The sequence below is a fragment of the Leucoraja erinacea genome, chromosome 30 (assembly GCF_028641065.1).
Source record: "Leucoraja erinacea ecotype New England chromosome 30, Leri_hhj_1, whole genome shotgun sequence".
NCBI lineage: Eukaryota > Metazoa > Chordata > Chondrichthyes > Rajiformes > Rajidae > Leucoraja > Leucoraja erinaceus.
Genome location: NC_073406.1, coordinates 3,928,239 through 3,949,694, shown reverse-complemented (window position 1 = coordinate 3,949,694; position 21,456 = coordinate 3,928,239). Strand labels below are relative to the sequence as shown.

Here is a 21,456-nt window from a genome sequence, read left to right as displayed (position 1 = left end):
CAGCATGCCCTCTCTTGGCCATGATCCGAGTTAAGTACAGGTTAAGTCGATCTCACACAGTTGGGAAGAAAATGTTCTGATGTGCCATTGATTGTGTAATGAAGAATGTTACTGAGGGCAGCAGAATGAAATGAAGGCCAGCGCACCTTTTTATGTGTTGCTTGGACCTTGTCCCCAGTTCTAGTACTCGGCATTTTTACCTCTTGGTTTTTTTAATAGAATATCCAAGACCCACAGTGTAAGGGATCGTCAGATAGAGAGGGGGTGATGGGCAGATGGAACCAGAAGGAGGTGATGATGGGAGAGGTGAACAAGGAGAAGAAAAGTTTGAGTTGGAGTTAGTTTATTGTCACTTGTACCAAGGCACAGTGAAAAGCTTTTATGGCCTGCTAACTAGTCGGTGGAAAGACAATACATGATTACTATCCACAGTGTGCAGATACATGATAAAGAGAATAACATGAATAGCGTTTAGTACAAGATAAAACCAGTGAAATCCGATCAAGGATAGTCCGAGGGACTCCCCTGACGAGGTAGATAATAGTCCAGGACTGCTCTCTAGTTGATGGTGGAATGGTTCAGTTGCTTGATAACAGCTGGGAAGAAATTGTCAATTTCTTCCCAGCTGTTCTCAAGCAACTGAACCATTCCACCATCGCACTTGCACGCATTTTACGCAATGGGAGAGGAGCGAAGGGGAAGTGGTCGGGATGCGACATGTCCTTGGCCGGAAAACTAGGCGAAAGGGTGAGTGTGTGTGTGTGAGGGGGGAGTACCAGTGGTGTGTGTTACCTGAAATTAGAAGATTATATATTTATGTTTGTTAATCCTACTTGTCCCCTTCCCCCATCTGGTTCCATCTGCCCCTCACCCTCTCACCGCATCTAACTCCACCTATCGCTGTTCCACTCCTCCTCCCCCATCTGCCCCTCATCCCATCTTCCACCTGTTTGCCTCCCAACCTCCAGACTAGGGGACCGTTGAGTGGCGAGTGGGGTGGGGGGGGGGGGGGGGTAAAAAAGGGGGTACTTTGTAACCTTGACGGCACTTTGACAATATGCCTAGTTATGCAAAACAAAGACAACAGACAATGGGTGCAGGAGTAGGCCATTCGGCCCTTCGAGCCAGCACCGCCATTCACTGTGATCATGGCTGATCATCCACAATCAGTACCCCGTTCCTGCCTTCTCCCCGTATCCCTTGACTCCGCTATCTTTAAGAGCCCTATCTAGCTCTCTTGAAAGCATCCTGCGAATTGGCCTCCACTGCCTTCCTGAGGCAGAGAATTCCAGATTCACAACTCTGGGTAAAAAAAGGTTTTCCTCATCTCCGTTCTAAATGGCCTACCCCTTATTCTTAAACAGTGTCCCCTGGTTCTGGACTCCCCCAACATCGGAAACATGTTTCCTGCCTCTAGCTTGTCCAATCCCTTAATAATCTTTATGCTCAATATGATATCCTCTCATCCTTCTAAATTCCAGTGTATACAAGCCCAGTCGCTCCATTCTATCAACATATGACAGTCCCGCAATCCCATGAATTAACTTTGTGAACCTACGCTGCGCTCCCTCAATATCAAGAATGTCCTTCCTCAAATTTGGAAACCAAAACTGCACTCAATACTCCAGGTGTGGTGGCCCTGTACAACTGCAGAAGGACCTCTTTGCTCCTATTCTCAACTCTTGTTATGAAGGCCAACATACATACCATTAGCTCCCTTCACTGCCTGCTGTACCTGCATGCTTACTTTCAGTGACTGATGAACAAGGACACCCAGATCTCATTCTACTTCCCCTTTTCCTAACTTGACACCATTCAGATAATAATCTGCCTTCCTGTTCTTGCCACCAAAGTGGAGAACCTCACATCTCACTGTGACTTGTCACATGCATCGATAAAAGTATCTAATCCAAGCCACCCCTCTGTTATATACTCACAATCTTCCCTGTTACCGCTAGGTTCTTTAACCTCCATAGATGCTGCCTGACCTGCCAAATTCTTTCAATGTTCTGATTTTTTTTATTTTTTTTTTTTTTATTTTATTTTTAGCAACAATATATTGTCATGACCAAATTCCTCTACAAACTACAAGTTCAATATCACTGAGAATTTGAATCGTAACATTAAGCCCTGCACAATATATACATTTAAGAAGGATCATTCGCCGTCTGCCGTGACAATTATTTGCATTGCCCCGTTGCTTTTCAGATTATACCTCTTCCCTACTGCATTTCACCACAACATTTATCATCTTCCCCTTTCACTATAATTTCCTGGCCCCATAGCAGAAGTGTCCACAGGGCTGGGAACTGGAAGTTTCCCCAGCTAATTCTGCTACCACCATTATCTACTGCGACAAGTGATGGTCCCACTGTACGAGGTAATTCAAGAGTTCTCCTGAGTTTTCCCCTGATTTGAGCTCGGAGAATGTCCGTAGCGGGTCCGTCGGAGCTTGTGGATGTCCCATTGCGGCCCGTAATGCTAACGGTAGGTACGCGGGAAATCCAGCAGACTCGTGACGTTTTTTTCAACAACTGTGACAAATGTCCACGAGTAAAAAACAAATACTGGTGATGAAAAACATTGTTGGTTTTTTACTCGTACGAGCCGCTCCGAGACATCCACGAACTCCTACGGACCCACTACGGACATTCTCCGAGTTCGAATCCGGGGAAAACTCGGGAGAACTCTTCACTGGGATCACCCGAGGGTCAGTCATGTTTTTTATTATTAGCAAATATACAGTGATCCTTTGAATCTGTTGGGGAACAGCTGCTCACTGCAAAAGATGTGTCCTTTGAACTTGGTGCTTACATTCGTAAGCGATACGATCCCCATTCGGCAACGTTGAGCGTTGCAAGCAAGTAAGGAACTATATTGAATACAACCATTACCCAGTGCAGGGGTGGGGAACCTGTGGCCTTAAGGCCTCATGCGGCCTTCTAGGCCATTAAGTGCGGCCTTTTGAATAAATAAAATATTTGTAGAACAAATGTTTTTATTAATATGTTTTTGTTAGTCTTTTATTATCTTAATATTAATCTTAAAATGAACATATTTAAAATACCAAAGATTAAAGGAAGATTCAACAACATAATCCTCCTCGACTGACAATTAAAACATTAGTAAATCATGAGGGCCATTTTAACAAAATAATGTACATTTTAAAGTATATCTAGTTGAAGTTTCTCGGATGCGGCCTTATTATAGCTAACTTGATGCGGCATTCCAACATGAAAAGGTTCCCCACCCCAGATCCAGTGGGTGCTTTGAGGAAAATAGTTTTAAGAGGAAAAAACAGCATATTTGAGCAAACTTATGATGATGTAAGGAGGGTATGTCACCAGCAAAGATTTGGTCGCTAGATGCAGGAAGATTGTTCCCGATGTTGGGGAATTCCAGAACAAGGGGTCACTGTTTAAAGATAAGGGGGAAGTCTTTTAGGACCAAGATGAGACAAACATTCAAGTTCAAGTTCAACTTTATTGTCATGTGTCCCTGTATAGGACAATGAAATTCTTGCTTTGCTTCAGCACACAGAACATAATAGGCATTGACTACAAAACACACAAATAAATAAACTGATAAATTGAATCCTTTATTTGTCATTCAGACATAGAAACATAGAAATTAGGTGCAGGAGTAGGCCATTCGGCCCTTTGAGCCTGCACCGCCATTCAATATGATCATGGCTGATCATCCAACTCAGTATCCCGTACCTGCCTTCTCTCCATACCCCCTGATCCCCTTAGCCACAAGGGCCACATCTAACTCCCTCTTAAATATAGCCAATGAACTGGCCTCAACTACCCTCTGTGGCAGAGAGTTCCAGAGATTCACCACTCTCTGTGTGAAAAAGTTCTGCTCATCTCGGTTTTAAAGGATTTCCCCCTTATCCTTAAGCTGTGACCCCTTGTCCTGGACTTCCCCAACATCGGGAACAATCTTCCTGCATCTAGCCTGTCCAACCCCTTAAGAATGTTGTAAGTTTCTATAAGATCCCCTCTCAATCTCCTAAATTCTAGAGAGTATAAACCAAGTCTATCCAGTCTTTCTTCATAAGACAGTCCTGACATCCCAGGAATCAGTCTGGTGAACCATCTCTACACTCCCTCTATGGCAATAATGTCCTTCCTCAGATTTGGAGACCAAAACTGTACGCAATACTCCAGGTGTACTCCAGACCTTTCAGTCTGAACGAAATGTTCAGTGCAAATAACAAATAAAGGGTTACTAGTGTTCAGAGTTTTGGCCCAGCCATGGATATTTACAGGTCCAAAATATCGGGAATTATCGTGTTTGCTCGCTGAATTTCATCAAAAGTAAGGCATTGATAAATTCAGCGAGCAAACGCGATAATTCCCGATATTTTGGACCTGTAAATATCCACGGCAAATGTCGGCTGTTCATTTCCGCCGCTTTGGCACCTTCAGTTCCCTCTTGAATTTACCTTACTTGCTATCTTTTTTCCCCCCTGTAAATCTAGGTAGCTGTGCCTCACGGTCACCCCGACTGGCACAGTAAATTGCAGCTCACATCCTCGCCGTTTTCTATGTTTTTAACGGGTGGGAAAATGTGTTTTTTCCCATCCACTAACATGTACCGAACCCTCGAGTGTCCTCCACTTGATAATTTTGGTCACGTGGGTGCGGATCTACGCTCCAGTGACCTTTAGTGAAATCACCCTATAGCGGAGCAAGATGGGTTACTCTCACGCAAACGCGTGGTGCGGTCATGGGCAGATTCATGGGTGATTATAGGACCCATTTTAGCAACCAGCCCCCCGTCATCTTGCTTCCAGCAGCGGGGAGAGGGAGTGCGCGGCCAGGGGAGAGGGGGCAGGGGGGGGGGGGGGGGGGAGGGGGGGGGGGGGGGGGGGGGGGGAGAGATATTGTAGTGTGGGGGGAGGCGAGGGCGGGGAGGGGGGGGTACAATATTTCTTATTTAATGTCCCTTGTCTATTTCGTTGTCTCTGTACTGTACACTGACAATGACAATTAAAATTGAATCTGAGTCTAGTCTGAAATATAGTTCATCATTGGATATAAAAATCTGAAGAAATATAATTGTGTGGGTTATATGATTCTATACATTTATATCACATTCGTGTATGTGTGTTTATAAACATGTTATTCTTCAACAAGAATGAACAGAATTATGAATCTAACCCTATATCACACACACACACACACACACGTATTTCGCAGGAGTGACATATCTTGCATTACTTGAGACACACCCCAGGTATAAGATCTATATTTGGCCCTGGGGTGTGTCTCAAGTAATGCAACATCGCTCCAAAAGGAGGTGGAGGCGGAGGGACCTTTTTTAAAATAAACTCTGTTTAAAGGGGACGGAGACGGCTGTGTGTGTGTGTGTGTGTGGGGGGGGGGGGGTTAAAGTCCGAATCTTTGCTCAGAGGAGAGAGAGAGAGACAACATGGAGTGGCTGTTGTGCCGACGCCTCCCTTCCCTGCTGAGAAGGCAGCAGCAGAGACTCGCCCTGCAACCCCCGGCCGGCCGGAGCTACTCCTCGCCGCGGTTCAATGTGCCCAAGAGTGGCGCCGATGTGGCCCGTTCGGTCGGGGTCTGCTCCATGATGCGGCTCCCGGTGCAGGACAGCTCGCAGGGGCTGGACGCTGCCTTCGTCGGAGTCCCCCTGGACACGGGCACCTCCAACCGGCCCGGCGCCAGGTACGGGGGGAGAATTGGATACAACTCATCATACATAGCTAACGGGATCAAGGGAGGAGAGGGGTGCACTGATTCTAAATGACCAGCCATGGTCAGGTTGAATGGTGGTGCTGGCTCGAAGCCGACTCATGCATCTGTGTTTTTCCACTCTCCATGTTTGCAAAGCACGAGCTGTAGACACACACACACACACACACAGACACACACACACAGACACACACACACACACACACACACACACACACACACACACACACACACACACACACACACACACACACACACACACACACACACACACACACACACACACACACAACACACACACACACACACACACACACACACACACACAGACACACACACACACACACACACACACACACACACACACACACACACAGACACACACACACACACACACACACACACACACACACACACACACACACACACACACACACACACACACACACACACACACACACACACACACACACACACACACACACACACACACACACACACACACACACACACACACACACACACACACACACACACACACACACACACACACACACACACACACACACACACACACACACACACACACACACACACACACACACACACACACACACACACACACACACACACACACACACACACACACACACAGACACACACACAGACACACACACACACACACACACACACACACAGACACACATACACACACACACACACAGACACAGACACACACACACACACACACACACACACACACACACACACACACACACACACAGACAGACACACACACACAGACACACACACACACACACAAAGTACTAACTCACCCAGGCAGCGTGTCTGGAGAGAAGGAGATTCGGGTCGAGACCCTTCTTCAGACTGAGAATCAATCGGGAGGGAGGGGAACGAGAGATACAGACGGGGTTTACACAATACACACAATACAATTTATTTGTCACTTGAACCTCATAGAGGCTCAAATGAAATGTTGTTTCTGCAGTCATACATACAAGGAAAAGACCCAAGACACAACACAATTTACACAGACATCCATCTCCTCCTCGCTGTGATGGAAGGCAAAAAAACTTATCTCTCCCCTGCACTCCCCATTCCCCTCCCGATGTCAGAGTCAAAGTCCCCGGCGGGCGCTAGCAAGTCCCGCAGCCGTTGAAGCCGCGCCGGGCGATGTCAGGCCCCGCTCCAGGCACTCCTCGACCCCGCGACTCGGGCAGGAGAAGTCGCCGTTGTGGAAGCCCCGAAAAGCGGTCTCCCACCAGGGACCCGCGGGCTCCCGGTGTCACTGTCCACTGGACCTGCGCTTGGAGCCTCTGAATCCCCGGGGTCGGGTCGGGTCGCAGCAGCCGAGCGCCACCACCGCTCCACCCGCTCCGAACTCGGCCGATGGTGAGTAGGTCCGCAGCTCCGCGACTGGAGCCCCAGGTCGTTCCTGCTGGAGGCCGCTCCACGTTGCAGCCCCAATGACAACGGAGACCCGATAGGGGAAAGGTCGGGTTCCCCGTGCAGGGGAAAGATTTTAAAAGTTTCCCCCCCCCCACACACACACACACATACCCCATCCAAAAAAAAATAAAAACTAAATTAAAACGGGGAAAAAAAAGAACAAAAAGACAGACGGACTGCAGAGGCGTGAGTCGCGCCTCCCACCGGTTTAGGAGAAATGATGTTTTCAAGAAGGAACTGCAGATGCTGGAAAATCGAAGGTAGACAAAAAGTGCTGGAGAAACTCAGCGGGTGCGGCAGCATCTATGTGGAGCGAAGGAAATAGGTCACGTTTCGGGCCGAAACCCTTCTTCATTCCGAAGACTGAAACCCAAACTATTGGTCCCGAAACCCAAAAGGAAATAGGTAACGTTTCGGGCCGAAACCCTTTGGGTTTCGGCCCGAAACGTTGTCTATTTCCTTCGCTCCACATAGATGCTGTTGCACCCGCTGAGTTTCTCCAGCATTTTTGTCTACCTTTAGGAGAGATGAGCTGTGATGGGTTCAGGCAACACTGCAACCTTCACCCTAGTTTAGAAGCAAAACCCCAATGTTGGAAAAGGGAGTCAAGGGATGGAGGTGCGTGCAGTTGCTATTGCAGAGGAGAAGGTGCTTGGGATCCTGAAGGTGGACAAGTTTCTTATAGAAACTTACAAAATTCTTAAGGGGTTGGACAGGCTAGATGCAGGAAGATTGTTCCCGATGTTAGGGAAGTCCAGGACAAGGGGTCACAGCTTAAGGATAAAGGGGAAATCCTTTAAAACCGAGATGAGAAGAACTTTTTTTTACACAGAGAGTGGTGAATCTCTGGAACTCTCTGCCACAGAGGGTAGTTGAGGTCAGTTCATTGGCTATATTTAAGAGGGAGTTAGAAGTGGCCCTTGTGGCTAAGGGGATCAGGGGGTATGGAGAGAAGGCAGGTACGGGATACTGAGTTGGATGATCAGCCATGATCATATTGAATGGCGGTGCAGGCTCGAAGGGCCGAATGGCCTCTACTCCTGCACCTAATTTCTATGTTTCTATGTTTCTAAGTCACCTTGGAGCAGATGGACTGCACCCCAGGGGTCTATAGAGATGGTGGAGGAATTAGGAGTGATCTTTCAAGAGTCACTGAGGGGGGTTGCTGGGGGGGGGAGGGGGGGGCACCGAGAACAAAGGGGGGACCCAGCGGGCAGCCTGCGGCCACATGCAGCGACACGCCTGGTTCCCCGCTGGACGCTGAAGATAAGACCATGGAGTTTCATTGCCACTGACGCCTGTGGAGGCCAAGTCAATTGACATTTTTAGGACGGATTCTTGATTAGTGCGGGTGTCAGGGGTTATGGGGAGAAGGCAGGAGAATGGGAGCAGAGAGGGAAAGATAGATCGGCCAAGAATGAATGGTGGAGTAGACGTGATGGGCCGAATGGCCTAATTCTGCTCCTACGACTTTCATGAACTTGTGGAGACCGTTCGATTAACTCTTTGTCGACGCCAGAAACGTGGCGACTCTTTATGTACGGCCCAGGTGAGGTCTACTGCATGGTTCCACCGGGCTGTGTACAAAAATAAAGCACTTCACTGTGGCTGGGTACATGCAACAATAAAGTATCGTTGAGTGTTACACAAAAAAGCTGGAGAAACTCAGCGGGTGCAGCAGCATCTATGGAGCGAAGGAAATAGGCAACGTTTCGGGCCGAAACCCTTCTTCAGACTGATCGGGGGCGGGGGTGGGTGGGGACAAGAAAGGGAAAAGGAGGAGTGGCCCGAAGGCTAGGGGATGGGAGGGAGACAGCAGGGGGGCTGAGGAAGGGGAGGAGACAGCAAGGACTAACAAAATTGGGAGAATTCGATGTTCATGCCCCCGGGGTGCAGACTCCCCAAACGGAATATGAGGTGCTGTTCCTCCAATTTCCGGTGCTGCTCGCTGTGGCCATGGAGGAGACCCAGGACAGAGAGGTCGGAGACGGAGTGGGAGGGGGAGTTGAAGTGCTGAGCCACCGGGAGGTCAGCTTGGTTATTGCGGACCGAGCGGAGGTGTTCGGCGAAACGATCGCCCAACCTCCGCTTGGTCTCACCGATATAGATCTGCTGACATCTAGAGGAAGTATCGTTGAGTCATTGAATCATTTTTATTTTCCTCTCTGCGTAGGTTTGGGCCCCGACATATCCGGGCAGAGTCGTGTTTAGTCCGAGCTTACAACGGGGCGACTAAGGCGGCCCCTTTCGAATCCCTGATGGTGGCCGATATTGGAGACGTCAACGTCAGCCTTTACGACCTGAAGCAGAGCTGCAAGATGATCAGGGAGGCCTTCCAGAAGATCACATCCACTGGCTGCATACCCCTCACCTTGGGTATGAATCTTGGGCGGAATCTCCTCGGGAGGAGAATATGAATACAGTTTATAAAGATACAAGAAGACAGACACAAATGCTGGAGTAACTCAACGGGTCAGACACCATCTCTGGAGAGAAGGAATGGGTGACGTTTCGGGTCGAGACCCTTGCATCGCCAACAATCGCTGCCCTTATAGACACAAAATGCTGGAGTAACTCAGCGGGACAGGCAGCATCTCTGGAGAGAAGGAATGGCTGACGTTCCGTCACCCCCAGAGATGCTGCCTGCCCCGCTGAGTTACTCCAGCATTTCGTATCTTCTTCAGTGTAAACCAGCATCTGCAGTTCATTCATTACACAGAGAGTGGTGAATCTGTGGAATTCTCTGCCACAGAAGGTAGTTGAGGCCACAGTTCATTGGCTATATTTAAGAGGGAGTTGGATGTGGCCCTTGTGGCTAAAGGGATCAGGGGGTATGGAGAGAAGGCAGGGTTGGGATACTGAGTTGGATGATCAGCCATGATCATATCGAATGGCGGTGCAGGCTCGAGGGGCCGAATGGCCTACTCCTGCACCTATTTTCTATGTTTCTATTACACATAAATGTGGCATGTGGCAGTCACTATAAATGCTCAAACAGGTACAACAGCATTTGTAGCCAGAATTTCAGCCTGATGTTCCCTGGGATCAACAAAATACAGGGCGTCTGTTCTCCTGCAAGATCTCGCTCAGTCGGTAACACCCTTGCTGTGTGGGTTCAGATTTCACTCCAGAGAATTCAGCGACACTCATTTAATTAGCAAATAAGTACTGGTTTTCACTTGAAACGGATGTTGCACAAAGCCCATTCTTGCCACTGCAGGTAAATTATTCCACGATGCAATTTAAAATAGCATGTAAATTCTCCCTGGTGTCCACAAATGAAGACAAAGCAGAATTTTTAATCCCCGTCAAATATCACTAATTATGCCTTCACATCTCACTCCTCTTCTCTCCTTTATCGTACACCTTTTCGCCTCCTTTTTATCCCTGGCCTTTGTCCAGCAGTGTGCCATTAAAAACACCCAAGTTGTATCCACCTATGGTTACACAAAAAAGCTGGAGAAACTCAGCGGGTGCAGCAGCATCTATGGAGCGAAGGAAATAGGCAACGTTTCGGGCCGAAACCCGGAAGGGTTTCGACCCGAAACGTTACCTATTTCCTATAGTGGAGATTGTTCAACTCTTTGCATGGAGCGAAGGAAATAGGCAACGTTTCGGGCCGAAACCCTTCTTCAGACTGATCGGGGGGGGGGGTGGGGGGGGACAAGAAAGGGAAAAGGAGGAGGAGCCAGAAGGCTGGGGGGTGGGAGGAGGCAGCAGGGGGGCTGAGGAAGGGGAGGAGACAGTAAGGACTAACAAAATTGGGAGAATTCGATGTTCATGCCCCCGGGGTGCAGACTCCCCAAACGGAATATGAGGTGCTGTTCCACCAATTTCCGGTGCTGCTCGCTGTGGCCATGGAGGAGACCCAGGACAGAGAGGTCGGAGACGGAGTGGGAGGGGGAGTTGAAGTGCTGAGCCACCGGGAGGTCAGCTTGGTTATTGTGGACCGAGCGGAGGTGTTCGGCGAAACGATCGCCCAACCTCCGCTTGGTCTCACCGATATAGATCTGCTGACATCTAGAGCAGCGGACGCAATAGATGAGGTTGGAAGAGATGCAGGTAAACCTCTGTCGCACCTGGAACGATTGTATCCACCTATGTCAGTCTGAGGAAGGGTTTCGGCCCGAAACGTCGCCTATTTCCTTCGCTCCATAGATGCTGCCGCACCCGCTGAGTTTCTCCAGCAGTTTTGTCTACCTTCGATTTTCCAGCATCTGCAGTTCCTTCTTGAACATTGTACCCACCTATCACTTGCCGGGCGTTGTCTCACCCTATCCCTCTTCCAGCTTTCTCCCCATTACCACAATCAGTCTGAAGAAAGATTCTTCAGCGATGGGGCCTCCTGACCCGCTGTTGCTTTGGGTTTTTTTTTTTTTGTAAGCCAGCATCTGCAGTTGCTTTTGTCTACTAATTTGGGGCAGCACAGTGGCACGGCAGTAGAGTTGCTGCCTTGCTGCCCCCGTGACTCGGGTTCGATCCTGACTACAGGCGCCGTTTGTACGTTCTCCCTGTGACCTGCGTGGGTTTTCTCCGGGCGCTCCGGTTTCCTCCCACACTCCAAAGACGTGCAGGTTTGAAGGTGAATTGGCTTTGGTAAAAAAAATTGTGAATTGTCCCCAGCGTGTGGAATAGCGTTAGGGTGCGGGGATCGCTGGTCGGCGCGGACCCGGTGATCCGAGGGGCTTGTTTCCTCGCTGTATCTCTAAACGAAACTAAACTGCGCCAATAATGTCTTCCCTTCCTCTGACCTCACATGTCACTCCCCCTCCTTATCTTACATCCTTTTGCCTCCTTTTTTACCTCTCGCCTCTGTCCACCACATGCAAATCAAACCCCCTCCTCGACAGTATCCACCCATCACTTGCCCCACCCCCACCTCTCCTCCAGCTTTCTCCTCCCCACTACAATCAGTCTGAAGAAGGGTCCCGGTCTGAAACGTCACCTATCCCTGTTCTCCAGAGGTGCTGCTTGACCTGCTGAATGACTCCAGCATTTTTGTATCTTTTTTTGTGTGCCCGGCATTGCAGTTCCTTGTGTCTAACTATGTCTGTTTAATATGGTCTAGGTGGCGATCACACAATAACATACCCCATACTTCAGGCACTGACAGAAAAGTAAGTGTTGTTGTTACTCATTGTCATTGAAATGCTTGAGGGATCCTGGACTCTGTACTCTCCCCATACACGTGTCCTGGAAATGCCCGCTGACATTATTTGTTTTCATCCATTTGGTCACCACTGCTCTGATGAAATATACTTTTCACACATGCTGCCGAATGCATCCTTTCAGACAGGGAAAATACAAAATATTATTTCTAAAGCAGTTAATTGTCTAAAAATAAATAATTCAGAAATCAGATTCAGATTCAATTTTCAGATTCAGATTCAATTTTAATTGTCCTTGTCAGTGTACAGTACAGAGACAACGAAATGCATTTCCAAATGCATTTGGAAAATATATATATATTTTCCAAATTAGTTTTCTCCTCAGGGCAGCACGGGGGTGCAGTGGTGGAGTTGCTGCCACACAGCACCATAGTCCCAGGTTCGATCCTGACTACAGGTGCCGTGTGTAGGGAGTTTGTACTTGCTCCCCGAGGCTGCGTGGGTTTTCTCCAGGTGCTCCGGTTTCCTCCCACACTCTAAAATAGGTTCAGGTTTGTAGGTTAATTGGCTTTGGTAAAAATTGTAAATTATCCGTCGAGTACAGGATACTGCTAGTGTGCGGGGATCGCTGGTAGGTGCGGTCTCGATGGGCCGAAGGGCCTTACTTCTGCCCTGTACCTCTAAACTAAACTAAAGTCTGCTTTTTTCCCCTGAATATTTCAAGCTCTGAGGTTTATATCTGGAGCTATTGTCCTTTTAATATTTTATCCGTGGCCATTAAGTATGAGACAAGATTGAATATCGTATTGGAGGAACATCATGGTTGAGAATTTTGAGAATAAGGAGTAAGCCATTTAGAACGGAGACGAGGAAACACTTTTTCTCACAGAGAGTGGTGAGTCTGTGGAATTCTCTGCCTCACAGAGGGCGGTGGAGGCAGGTTCTCTGGATGCTTTCAAGCGAGAGCTAGATAGGGTTCTTAAAAATAGCGGAGTCAGGGGATATGGGGGAGAAGGCAGGAACGGGGTACTGATTGGGGATGATCAGCCATGATCACATTGAATGGCGGTGCTGGATCGAAGGGCCAAATGGCCTCTACTCCTGTACCTATTGTCTATTGTCTATTGAGAACCAGATAGTCTGTCTTGTGTTTTTACTCAGACATGGCCCAGTGGGACTGGTTCATATCGATGCTCATGCAGACACCAGTGATATTGTCCTCGGGTCGAAAATATGCCACGGGACGCCATTCAGACGCTGCGTGGACGAGGGGCTTCTCGACTGTAAGCGGGTCGTGCAGATCGGCCTCCGCGGGTCCACGTACGAACCAGATGGTTACATTTGGGGCAGAGAACAGGTAAGCTTTCAGTTCCTTTTTTTTCCCTTCCCCTCATAATAATAATAATAATAATTTTATTTATAGAGCACTTTAAAAACAAACATAGCTGCAACAAAGTGCTGTACATCACTAATCATTGACAAAAAAAGTTAATACACACCAAAAATAACAATCAAAAGAAATAGTGGGAAAAGACGAGTAAAATAAAGAAACATCAAAAACACCACAAACAGAAGCAAAGCCTCAGGCATGGTCAAAAGCCAGGGAGTACAAATGCGTTTTAACACTGGATTTGAAGTTGGACAGTGAGGGGGCCTGTCTGATGTGCAACGGCAGGGTGTTCTCATGGCTCAAGGGGTCAGCTAGTCATCCAAACATCCTAGACAGACACACAAAATGCTGGGGTAACTCAGCGGGACAGGCACGATCTCTGGAGAGAAGGAATGGGTGACGTTTCGGGTCGCCTATTCCTTTTCTCCATAGAAACATAGAAAATAGGTGCAGGAGTAGAGGCCATTCGGCCCTTCGAGCCTGCACCGCCATTCAATATGATCATGGCTGATCATCCAACTCAGTATCCCGTACCTGCCTTCTCTCCATACCCCCTGATCCCTTTAGCCACAAGGGCCACATCTAGCTCCCTCTTAAATATAGCCAATGAACTGGCCTCAACTGGCCTCAAATAGGGCCAAAACCCAAAGGAAATAGGCAACGTTTCGGGTCGAAACCCGAAGGGTTTCGGGACGAAACGTTACCTATTTCCTACGCTCCATAGATGCTGCTGCACCCGCTGAGTTTTTGGCTGATCATCCAACTCAGTATCCTGTACCTGCCTTCTCTCCATACCCCCTGATCCCTTTAGCCATAAGGGCCACATCTAACTCCCTCTTTACATATAGCATGGATTCCATGAATATAGCTCCAGTGATGGTGTCTGACCCGTTGAGTTATTCCAGCATTTTGTGTCTTATCGTCCTCAGTCTCAACCCGAAACGTCACCCATTCCTTCTCTCCAGAGATGCTGCCTGTCCCGCTGAGTTACTCCAGCATTTTGTGGGTATCTTCCAGCATCTTCAGTGCCTTCCTACACTTCCTAACATCCAAGTCGGGTTTATTGATATGAACTCTCAAGTGCCTCTACTTATTTTTCTCCCGAACTGATCTCCCACCTACATCACCTTTCGCTAGGTTTGCCTGACGTTTAGAGGTTCCATTACCCATCTGTATGCTGGTGAGACCAAGCACGGAACTCTTGTGAAACATCATCACCATCTCTCCTCTGTCTCCTTCCCATTTATCACCTTCCTTATCTAACAAATTCCAACATCTGCAGCCTCTTATTAGTTTATATACAACAGACAATAGGTGCAGGAGTAGGCCATTCGGCCCTTCGAGCCAGCACCGCCATTCAATGTGATCATGGCTGATCATCCCCAATCAGTACCCCGTTCCTGCCTCCTCCCCATATCCCCTGACTCCGCTATTTTTAAGAGCCCTATCTAACTCTCTCTTGAAAGCATCCAGAGAACCCGCCTCCACCGCCCTCTTGAGGCAGAGAATTCCACAGACTCACCACTCTCTGTGAGAAAAACGTGTTTCCTCGTCTCCGTTCTAAATGGCTTACTCCTTATTCTTAAACTGTGTGTGTGGCCCCTGGTTCTGGACTCCCCCCAACATCGGGAACATGTTTCCTGCCTCTAGCGTGTCCAAGCGTTTAGTTTGGACATACAGTGCGGAAAGAGGCCCTTCGGCCCACCGAGCCCATGCTGACCAGCGATCCCCGCACACTAACAATATCCTACACACACTAGGGGGAGAATTTACAATTTTACCAAAGCCAATTAACCTAACGACAGATGGCGCAATGGGCTAAGTGTTCGGCTGGCGACCGGAAGGTAGCCGGTTCGAATCCCGCTTGGAGTGCATACTGTCGTTGTGTCCTTGGGGCAAGACACTTCACCCACCTTTGCCTGTGTGTAAATGTAATGTAATTATGTGAAGCACTTTGGGGTCAATGCAAATTGACTGAAAATGTGCTATATAAATAAGATTATTATTATTATTATTATTATTAAAAACCCTCATGACTTTGGAGTGTGGGAGGAAACCGGAGCACCCAGAGAAAACCCACGCAGTCACCGAGAGAACAGCCAAACTCTGCACAGGCAGCACCCGTGGTCAGGATCGAACCTGGGTCTCTGGCGCTGTGAGGCAGCAACTCCACTGCTGCCCCATCAAATTCATAAACATTTTAGAGAAAAATGAATCATTTAACTCCTCGCTGCTGTGGGCATTTGTTGTTGGTTCCAGGGTTTTCGGACGGTTACTGGACGCGAATGTTGGCTGCGTTCCCTGGCTCCACTGATGGTCGAGGTGAGGCAGCAGATGGGGGATGGCCCTGTGTACATTAGCTTTGACATCGACGGCCTGGACCCAGCCTTCGCACCTGGGACCGGAACACCGGAGATCGCAGGTCTTCATCCCAGTCAGGTAATTGATCACAACATGTATTGCACTGGAGAGAAGCAATGGGTGATGTTTCGGATCTTCAGTCTGAAGAAGGGTCTCGACCCGAAACCTCACCCATTCCTTCTTTCCAGAGACGCTGCCTGTCCTGCTGAATTACTCCAGCATTTTGTGTCTATCTTCGGTTTAAATCAGCATCTGCAGTTCCTTCCTACACGGATATTCCACTGCCCATCTGCAGTTGGCAAGCGGGGAGGAAGCCATGCTGGCCTTCGTGAATTTTACAGACAGGAGACTATCGGTAGTAAGGAAGGCATCTCTGCAGGGTCAGCAAGTCAGTTGATTTTATTCGTATAGCACATTTAAAAACAACTCTGCGTTGACCAAAGTGGTGTACATCAGCGGATGCAGCAGCATCTATGGAGCGAAGGAAATAGGCGACGTTAGTAACGTCGGTAGTAAGGAGTAGGCCATTAGGCCCTTCGAGCCAGCACCGCCATTCAATGTGATCATGGCCGATTATCCCCAATCAGTACCCCGTTCCTGCCTTCTCCCCATACCCCCTGACTGCTATTTTTAAGAGCCCTTTCTAGCTCTCTCTTGAAAGCATCCAGAGAACCTGCCTCCACCGCCCTCTTGAGGCAGAGAATTCCACAGACTCACCACTCTCTGTGAGAAAAAGTGTTTCCTCGTCTCCGTTCTAAATGGCTTACTCCTTATTCTTAAACTGTGTGGCCCCTGGTTCTGGACTCCCCCAACACCGGGAACATGTTTCCTGCCTCTAGTGTGTCGAAGCCCTTTATAATCTGATATGTTTCAATGAGGTTCCCTCTCATCCTTCTAAACTCCAGAGTGTTACAAGCCCAGCAGCTCCATTCTTTCAGCATATGACAGTCCCGCCATCCCGGGAATTAACCCTGTAAACCTACGCTGCACTCCATCAATAGCAAGAATGTCCTTCCTCAAATTAGGGGACCAAAACTGCACACAATACTCCAGGTGTGGTTTAGTTTAGAGATCACAGGAGAGGTGGCCGTCAGCTTTACCAGCTACTTGCTTTGCTCTTGAGATGGGCAGGAGTACTCCCGTGAAACCAAGCTGGCAACGTGCTAACTATCCGATTGTGTGACTGTCAAAGTACGTGAAACTTTGTGGGAGTGGCCTTTAATAATAGGTAATATTAAGCTGAAAGGTGGCTCTTGGCTGTTCATATTATTGATAAGAAGTCACTGAATGTAGTGTGGAAATATGAAATCTGCTGCGTGTGTGTCCACAGGCCTTGGAGATTATCCAAGGGTGTCGGGGGATGAGAATAATCGGCTGCGACTTGGTTGAGGTCGCGCCGTTATATGATACTTCTGGTAAGAAACAATTTTGTATATTAACCTAATTGAGGAATTTTGCTCTGTTAAGCCAAATGGACAGTGCTGCAGTGGGTAGAGTTGCTGCCTCACAACGCCAGAGACCCGAGTTCGATCCTGACTATGGGCGATATCTGCACGGAGTTTGTACGTTCTCCCTGTGGGGTTTCCACGGGAGCTCCTAGTGCGTGTGGGATAGTATTAATGTGCGGGGATCGCTAGCAGGCGCAGTAGGGCCGAAGAGCCTGTTTCCACGCTGTTTCTCCAAACTCGATCATGGTCTAAGTTATTCATATAACCATATAACAATTACAGCATGAAAACAGGCCATCTCGACCTTTCTAGTCCGTGCCGAACACGTATTCTCCCCTAGTCCCATATACCTGCGCTCAGACCATAACCCTCCATTCCTTTCCCGTCCATATAACTATCCAATTTATTTTTAAATGATAAAAACGAACCTGCCTCCACCACCTTCACTGGAAGCTCATTCCACACAGCCACCACTCTCTGAGTAAAGAAGTTCCCCCTCATGCTACCCCTAAACATTTGTCCCTTAATTCTCAAGTTATGTCCTCTTGTTTGAATCTTCCCTACTCTCAGTGGGAAAAGCTTATCCACGTCAACTCTGTCTATCCCTCTCATCATTTTAAAGACCTCTATCAAGTCCCCCCTTAACCTTCTGCGCTCCAAAGAATAAAGCCCTAACTTGTTCAACCTTTCTCTGTAACTTAGTTGCTGAAACCCGGGCAACATTCTAGTAAATCTCCTCTGTACTCTCTCTATTTTGTTGACGTCCTTCCTATAATTAGGCGACCAAAATTGTACACCATGCTCCAGAATTGGCCTCACCAATGCCGTGTACAATTTTAACATTACATCCCAACTTCTATACTCAATGCTCTGATTTATAAAGGCCAGCACACCAAAAGCTTTCTTTACCACCCTATCTACATGAGGTCCCACTTTCAGGGAACTGTGCACAGTTATTCCCAGATCCCTCTGTTCACCTGCATTCTTCAATTCCTTACCATTTACCATGTACTTCCTATTTTTATTTGTCCTGCCAAGATGTAGCACCTCACACTTATCAGCATTAAACTCCATCTGCCATCTTTCAGCCCACTCTTCCAACTGGCATAAATCTCTCTAGACTTTGAAAATCTATTTAATTATCCACAACCCCACCCATCTTAGTATCATCTGCATACTTACTATATGTATGATTTGTGCTAGAAAACATTGTTGTACATTTAAAAGAACAATGTACATTTAAGTACACAATCTGGATTGATACTCAGCCGTGGGACAGGGTGCTATGCTACGCTACGCTTTGGGAGGAGTGGTGTTTTGAGTGAGGCAGTGATGATGAATAATGTGTTGCCAAATCTTCCACTTTGTCGCCGCTTGAAATGAATGAGGATGGCATCCAGTAACTGTCCTCGTCACAGAATGAAACAGCGTGGAAACAGGCTCTCCTGCCCAACTTGCCCGCACCGGCCAACAAGTCCCAGATACACTAGTCCCACCTGCCCGCGTTTAGTCCTTATCCCTCCAAACCTGTCCTATCCATGTATCCATGTACCTATCGCGCATGATCAATGCACAAGTCTCCCCTCCCCACCCGATACCCACTACTAATAACCTCAGAAAACTAACCTGCACAAGACACAATGGATGGTGGTTAGCATCAGTGCATGATATATACCAGCCATTAGTAATACCTCACACAGGTATATAAGGGAAGTCCACACCGTTTAAGCATATTCTTTTCTTTCAGGTAATACAGCTCTGACAGCCGCTAATCTGCTCTTTGAGATGCTCTGCGTTCTACCCAATGTTAAATACTACTGAGATTCATACGTCGTTTGGGCCAAACTGGTGACATTAGCTCACAATAATGATTGCACTGGTTGCAGCCAAATCCATTTGATGGCTGCTCTGTACACTTTACTCTGTATAGTACAATTTTACATGTAATAAAGGAATTTTTAAACTTGCTGTTATATGGTGTGAAGCTTTAACCAACTTGCGATGGCACAGCAAAATCAATGATTAGCAACAGACAGGGATGGAATCAGGGTTTATGGGGAGAAGGCAGAATGGGATTAAGAGAGAAAGATAGATCAGCCATGATTGAATGGCTGACTTGATGGGCTGAATGGCCTAATTTTGCTCCTATCACTTATGAACTAAAGTACTTATAAAATGTTAAACTGTATAAGCAAGTATAAACACAAAATGCTGGAGTGAGTCAGCAGGACATCTCTGGAGAGAAGGAATGGGTGATATTTCGGGTTGAGACTGAAGAAGGGTCTCCTATTCCTTCTCTGCAGTGATGCTGCCTGTCCCGCTGAGCTACTCCAGCATTTTGTGTCTATCTGCCATTTAAACCAGCATCTGCTGTTCTTTCCTGCACATAAGCAAGTATAAGCACGGGCACTTTATTCGCTAATAACAATGCTGCGAATAGCAGTCTGAAGTCTTTTAAAGCATTACACAAGTTGGTTTGGAACTAAGTCACATTACTAACCAAACTAAGTTCAGAAATGGGTCACTTAAACGTGTCATGCAGCACAGAAAGAGGACTTTTGGCTCCGTTTGCCCACGTTCGGCCCATCTAAGATAGACGCAACATGCTGGAGTATCAGCGGGTCACGCAGTTTCTCTGGAGTAAAGGAATCATTCTTCGTTGGCCCATCTATGTTTGAACCGGCCCGTTCGCGGAGCTCGGATTTGGCCGCGGGACTTACTATCAAGATTGAGGCTTAGCAGGCTGTCGTCTTGTTTCCCCAACGAGGGAAATATATCTGAGAGAGGACCCCAAAGTCCTTAGTTACACAGGCAAATATATATCACAAGTTCAAGGGCAGATATGTTTTCCCCATCCTTACTGCATGTTGTTCATTGTGCACTTATGGCCATAAACCTAGCCTGACTGTCAGCCAGGAGGAATCTTTGACACTTGGCCACCATTCTTGCCGCACAACCTTCAGGCCATTATCTTTTAGGTTCCATGTCTTCCTTCATCTCTCTCCAAAGCTGATCACTGTGCCATGAATTGCCAGTAATCGCTGCCCTTATAGACACAAAATGCTGGAGTAACTCAGCGGGACAGGCAGCATTTCCGTCACCCATTCCTTCTCTCCAGAGATGCTGCCTGCCCCGCTCAGTTACTCCAGCATTTTGTGTCTATCTTCGGTTTAAACCAGCATCTGCAGTTCCATCCCACACGTTTCGCTGCCTTTATTTCAGATTCCATTCTCTTGCAGTGACACAAACTGGACAGCGAACGAGTTAGAAATACTCCTAAACTTTAAAATTTAATAAATACATTAAATGCAGTTTACATTACTTGCATTAGATACTGCTAGAGGCAACCGAGCACAGGAAGTGCAGAATAAATTATTTCAGTCCATGAGTCCATGAGTTATGGTTCAGTTCTGTTAATATTTGATCTATTCTAATGCAGGCCAAACTGCATCCCCAAAGCCGGCTCCACCAATAATCTTACACAACCTTTAATCCTGCAATTGACATTACAACTATAATTAAAACTCCTGTTCCGAAATGCTTCTCATTCCGTTGGTTAAATCTGTCAAATGTTGGTTTGTCTCTCCATGTGATGAAGGGTTGTTCAGAAAGTCCAAGCATTAGATGTCAGCGGGGATGGACAGTGAAGGGCAGGAGGTGGAGTTGGTGGCTAACAGAGGTTTGTATGAGGCGAGGGAGGGGGTAGGAGGGGGGGGAGGGGTGGTGGGAGGGAGGAGGGAGCAGAGGGAGGGAGGGGGGGAGGAGGGGGAATGGGGGGGAGGGAGGGGGGAGCAGAGGGAGGGAGGGAGGGAGGGAGGGAGGGAGGAAGGAGGGAGGGGAGGGGGAGCAGAGGGAGGGGGAGCAGAGGGATGGAGAGCAGAGGGATGGGAGGAGGGGAGGTGAGGAGGAGAGCAGATGGAGGAGGGAGGAGGGGGGGAGGAGGGAGGGGAGGGTGAGGA

At 47.9% G+C, this 21,456-nt stretch overlaps 1 protein-coding gene across 1 annotated transcript; it reads left to right on the top strand.

Moving 5' to 3' along the window:
* Nucleotides 1–5,389: 5,389 nt before the first annotated feature.
* On the top strand, nt 5,390–19,465 carry agmat (agmatine ureohydrolase (agmatinase)). The gene is made up of 7 exons (XM_055659158.1): nt 5,390–5,693; nt 9,364–9,566; nt 12,259–12,307; nt 13,460–13,655; nt 15,948–16,127; nt 17,380–17,464; nt 19,245–19,465. Exons 1-7 carry the CDS (start codon nt 5,440–5,442, stop codon nt 19,316–19,318), a joined length of 1,041 nt encoding a protein of 346 aa, XP_055515133.1. The 5' UTR covers nt 5,390–5,439; the 3' UTR covers nt 19,319–19,465.
* The last annotated feature ends 1,991 nt before the right edge of the window (nt 19,466–21,456 follow it).

What these genes read in the sequence shown, in the direction of transcription:
- agmat (XM_055659158.1), top strand. Translation starts at nt 5,440, where the DNA reads ATGGAGTGGCTGTTGTGCCGACGCCTCCCTTCCCTGCTGAGAAGGCAG. An exon ending in CTGCATACCCCTCACCTTGG is followed by an intron (nt 9,567 to 12,258) that starts GTATGAATCTTG and finishes AATATGGTCTAG; the next exon opens with GTGGCGATCACACAATAACA. An exon ending in CAGGTCTTCATCCCAGTCAG is followed by an intron (nt 16,128 to 17,379) that starts GTAATTGATCAC and finishes GTGTGTCCACAG; the next exon opens with GCCTTGGAGATTATCCAAGG.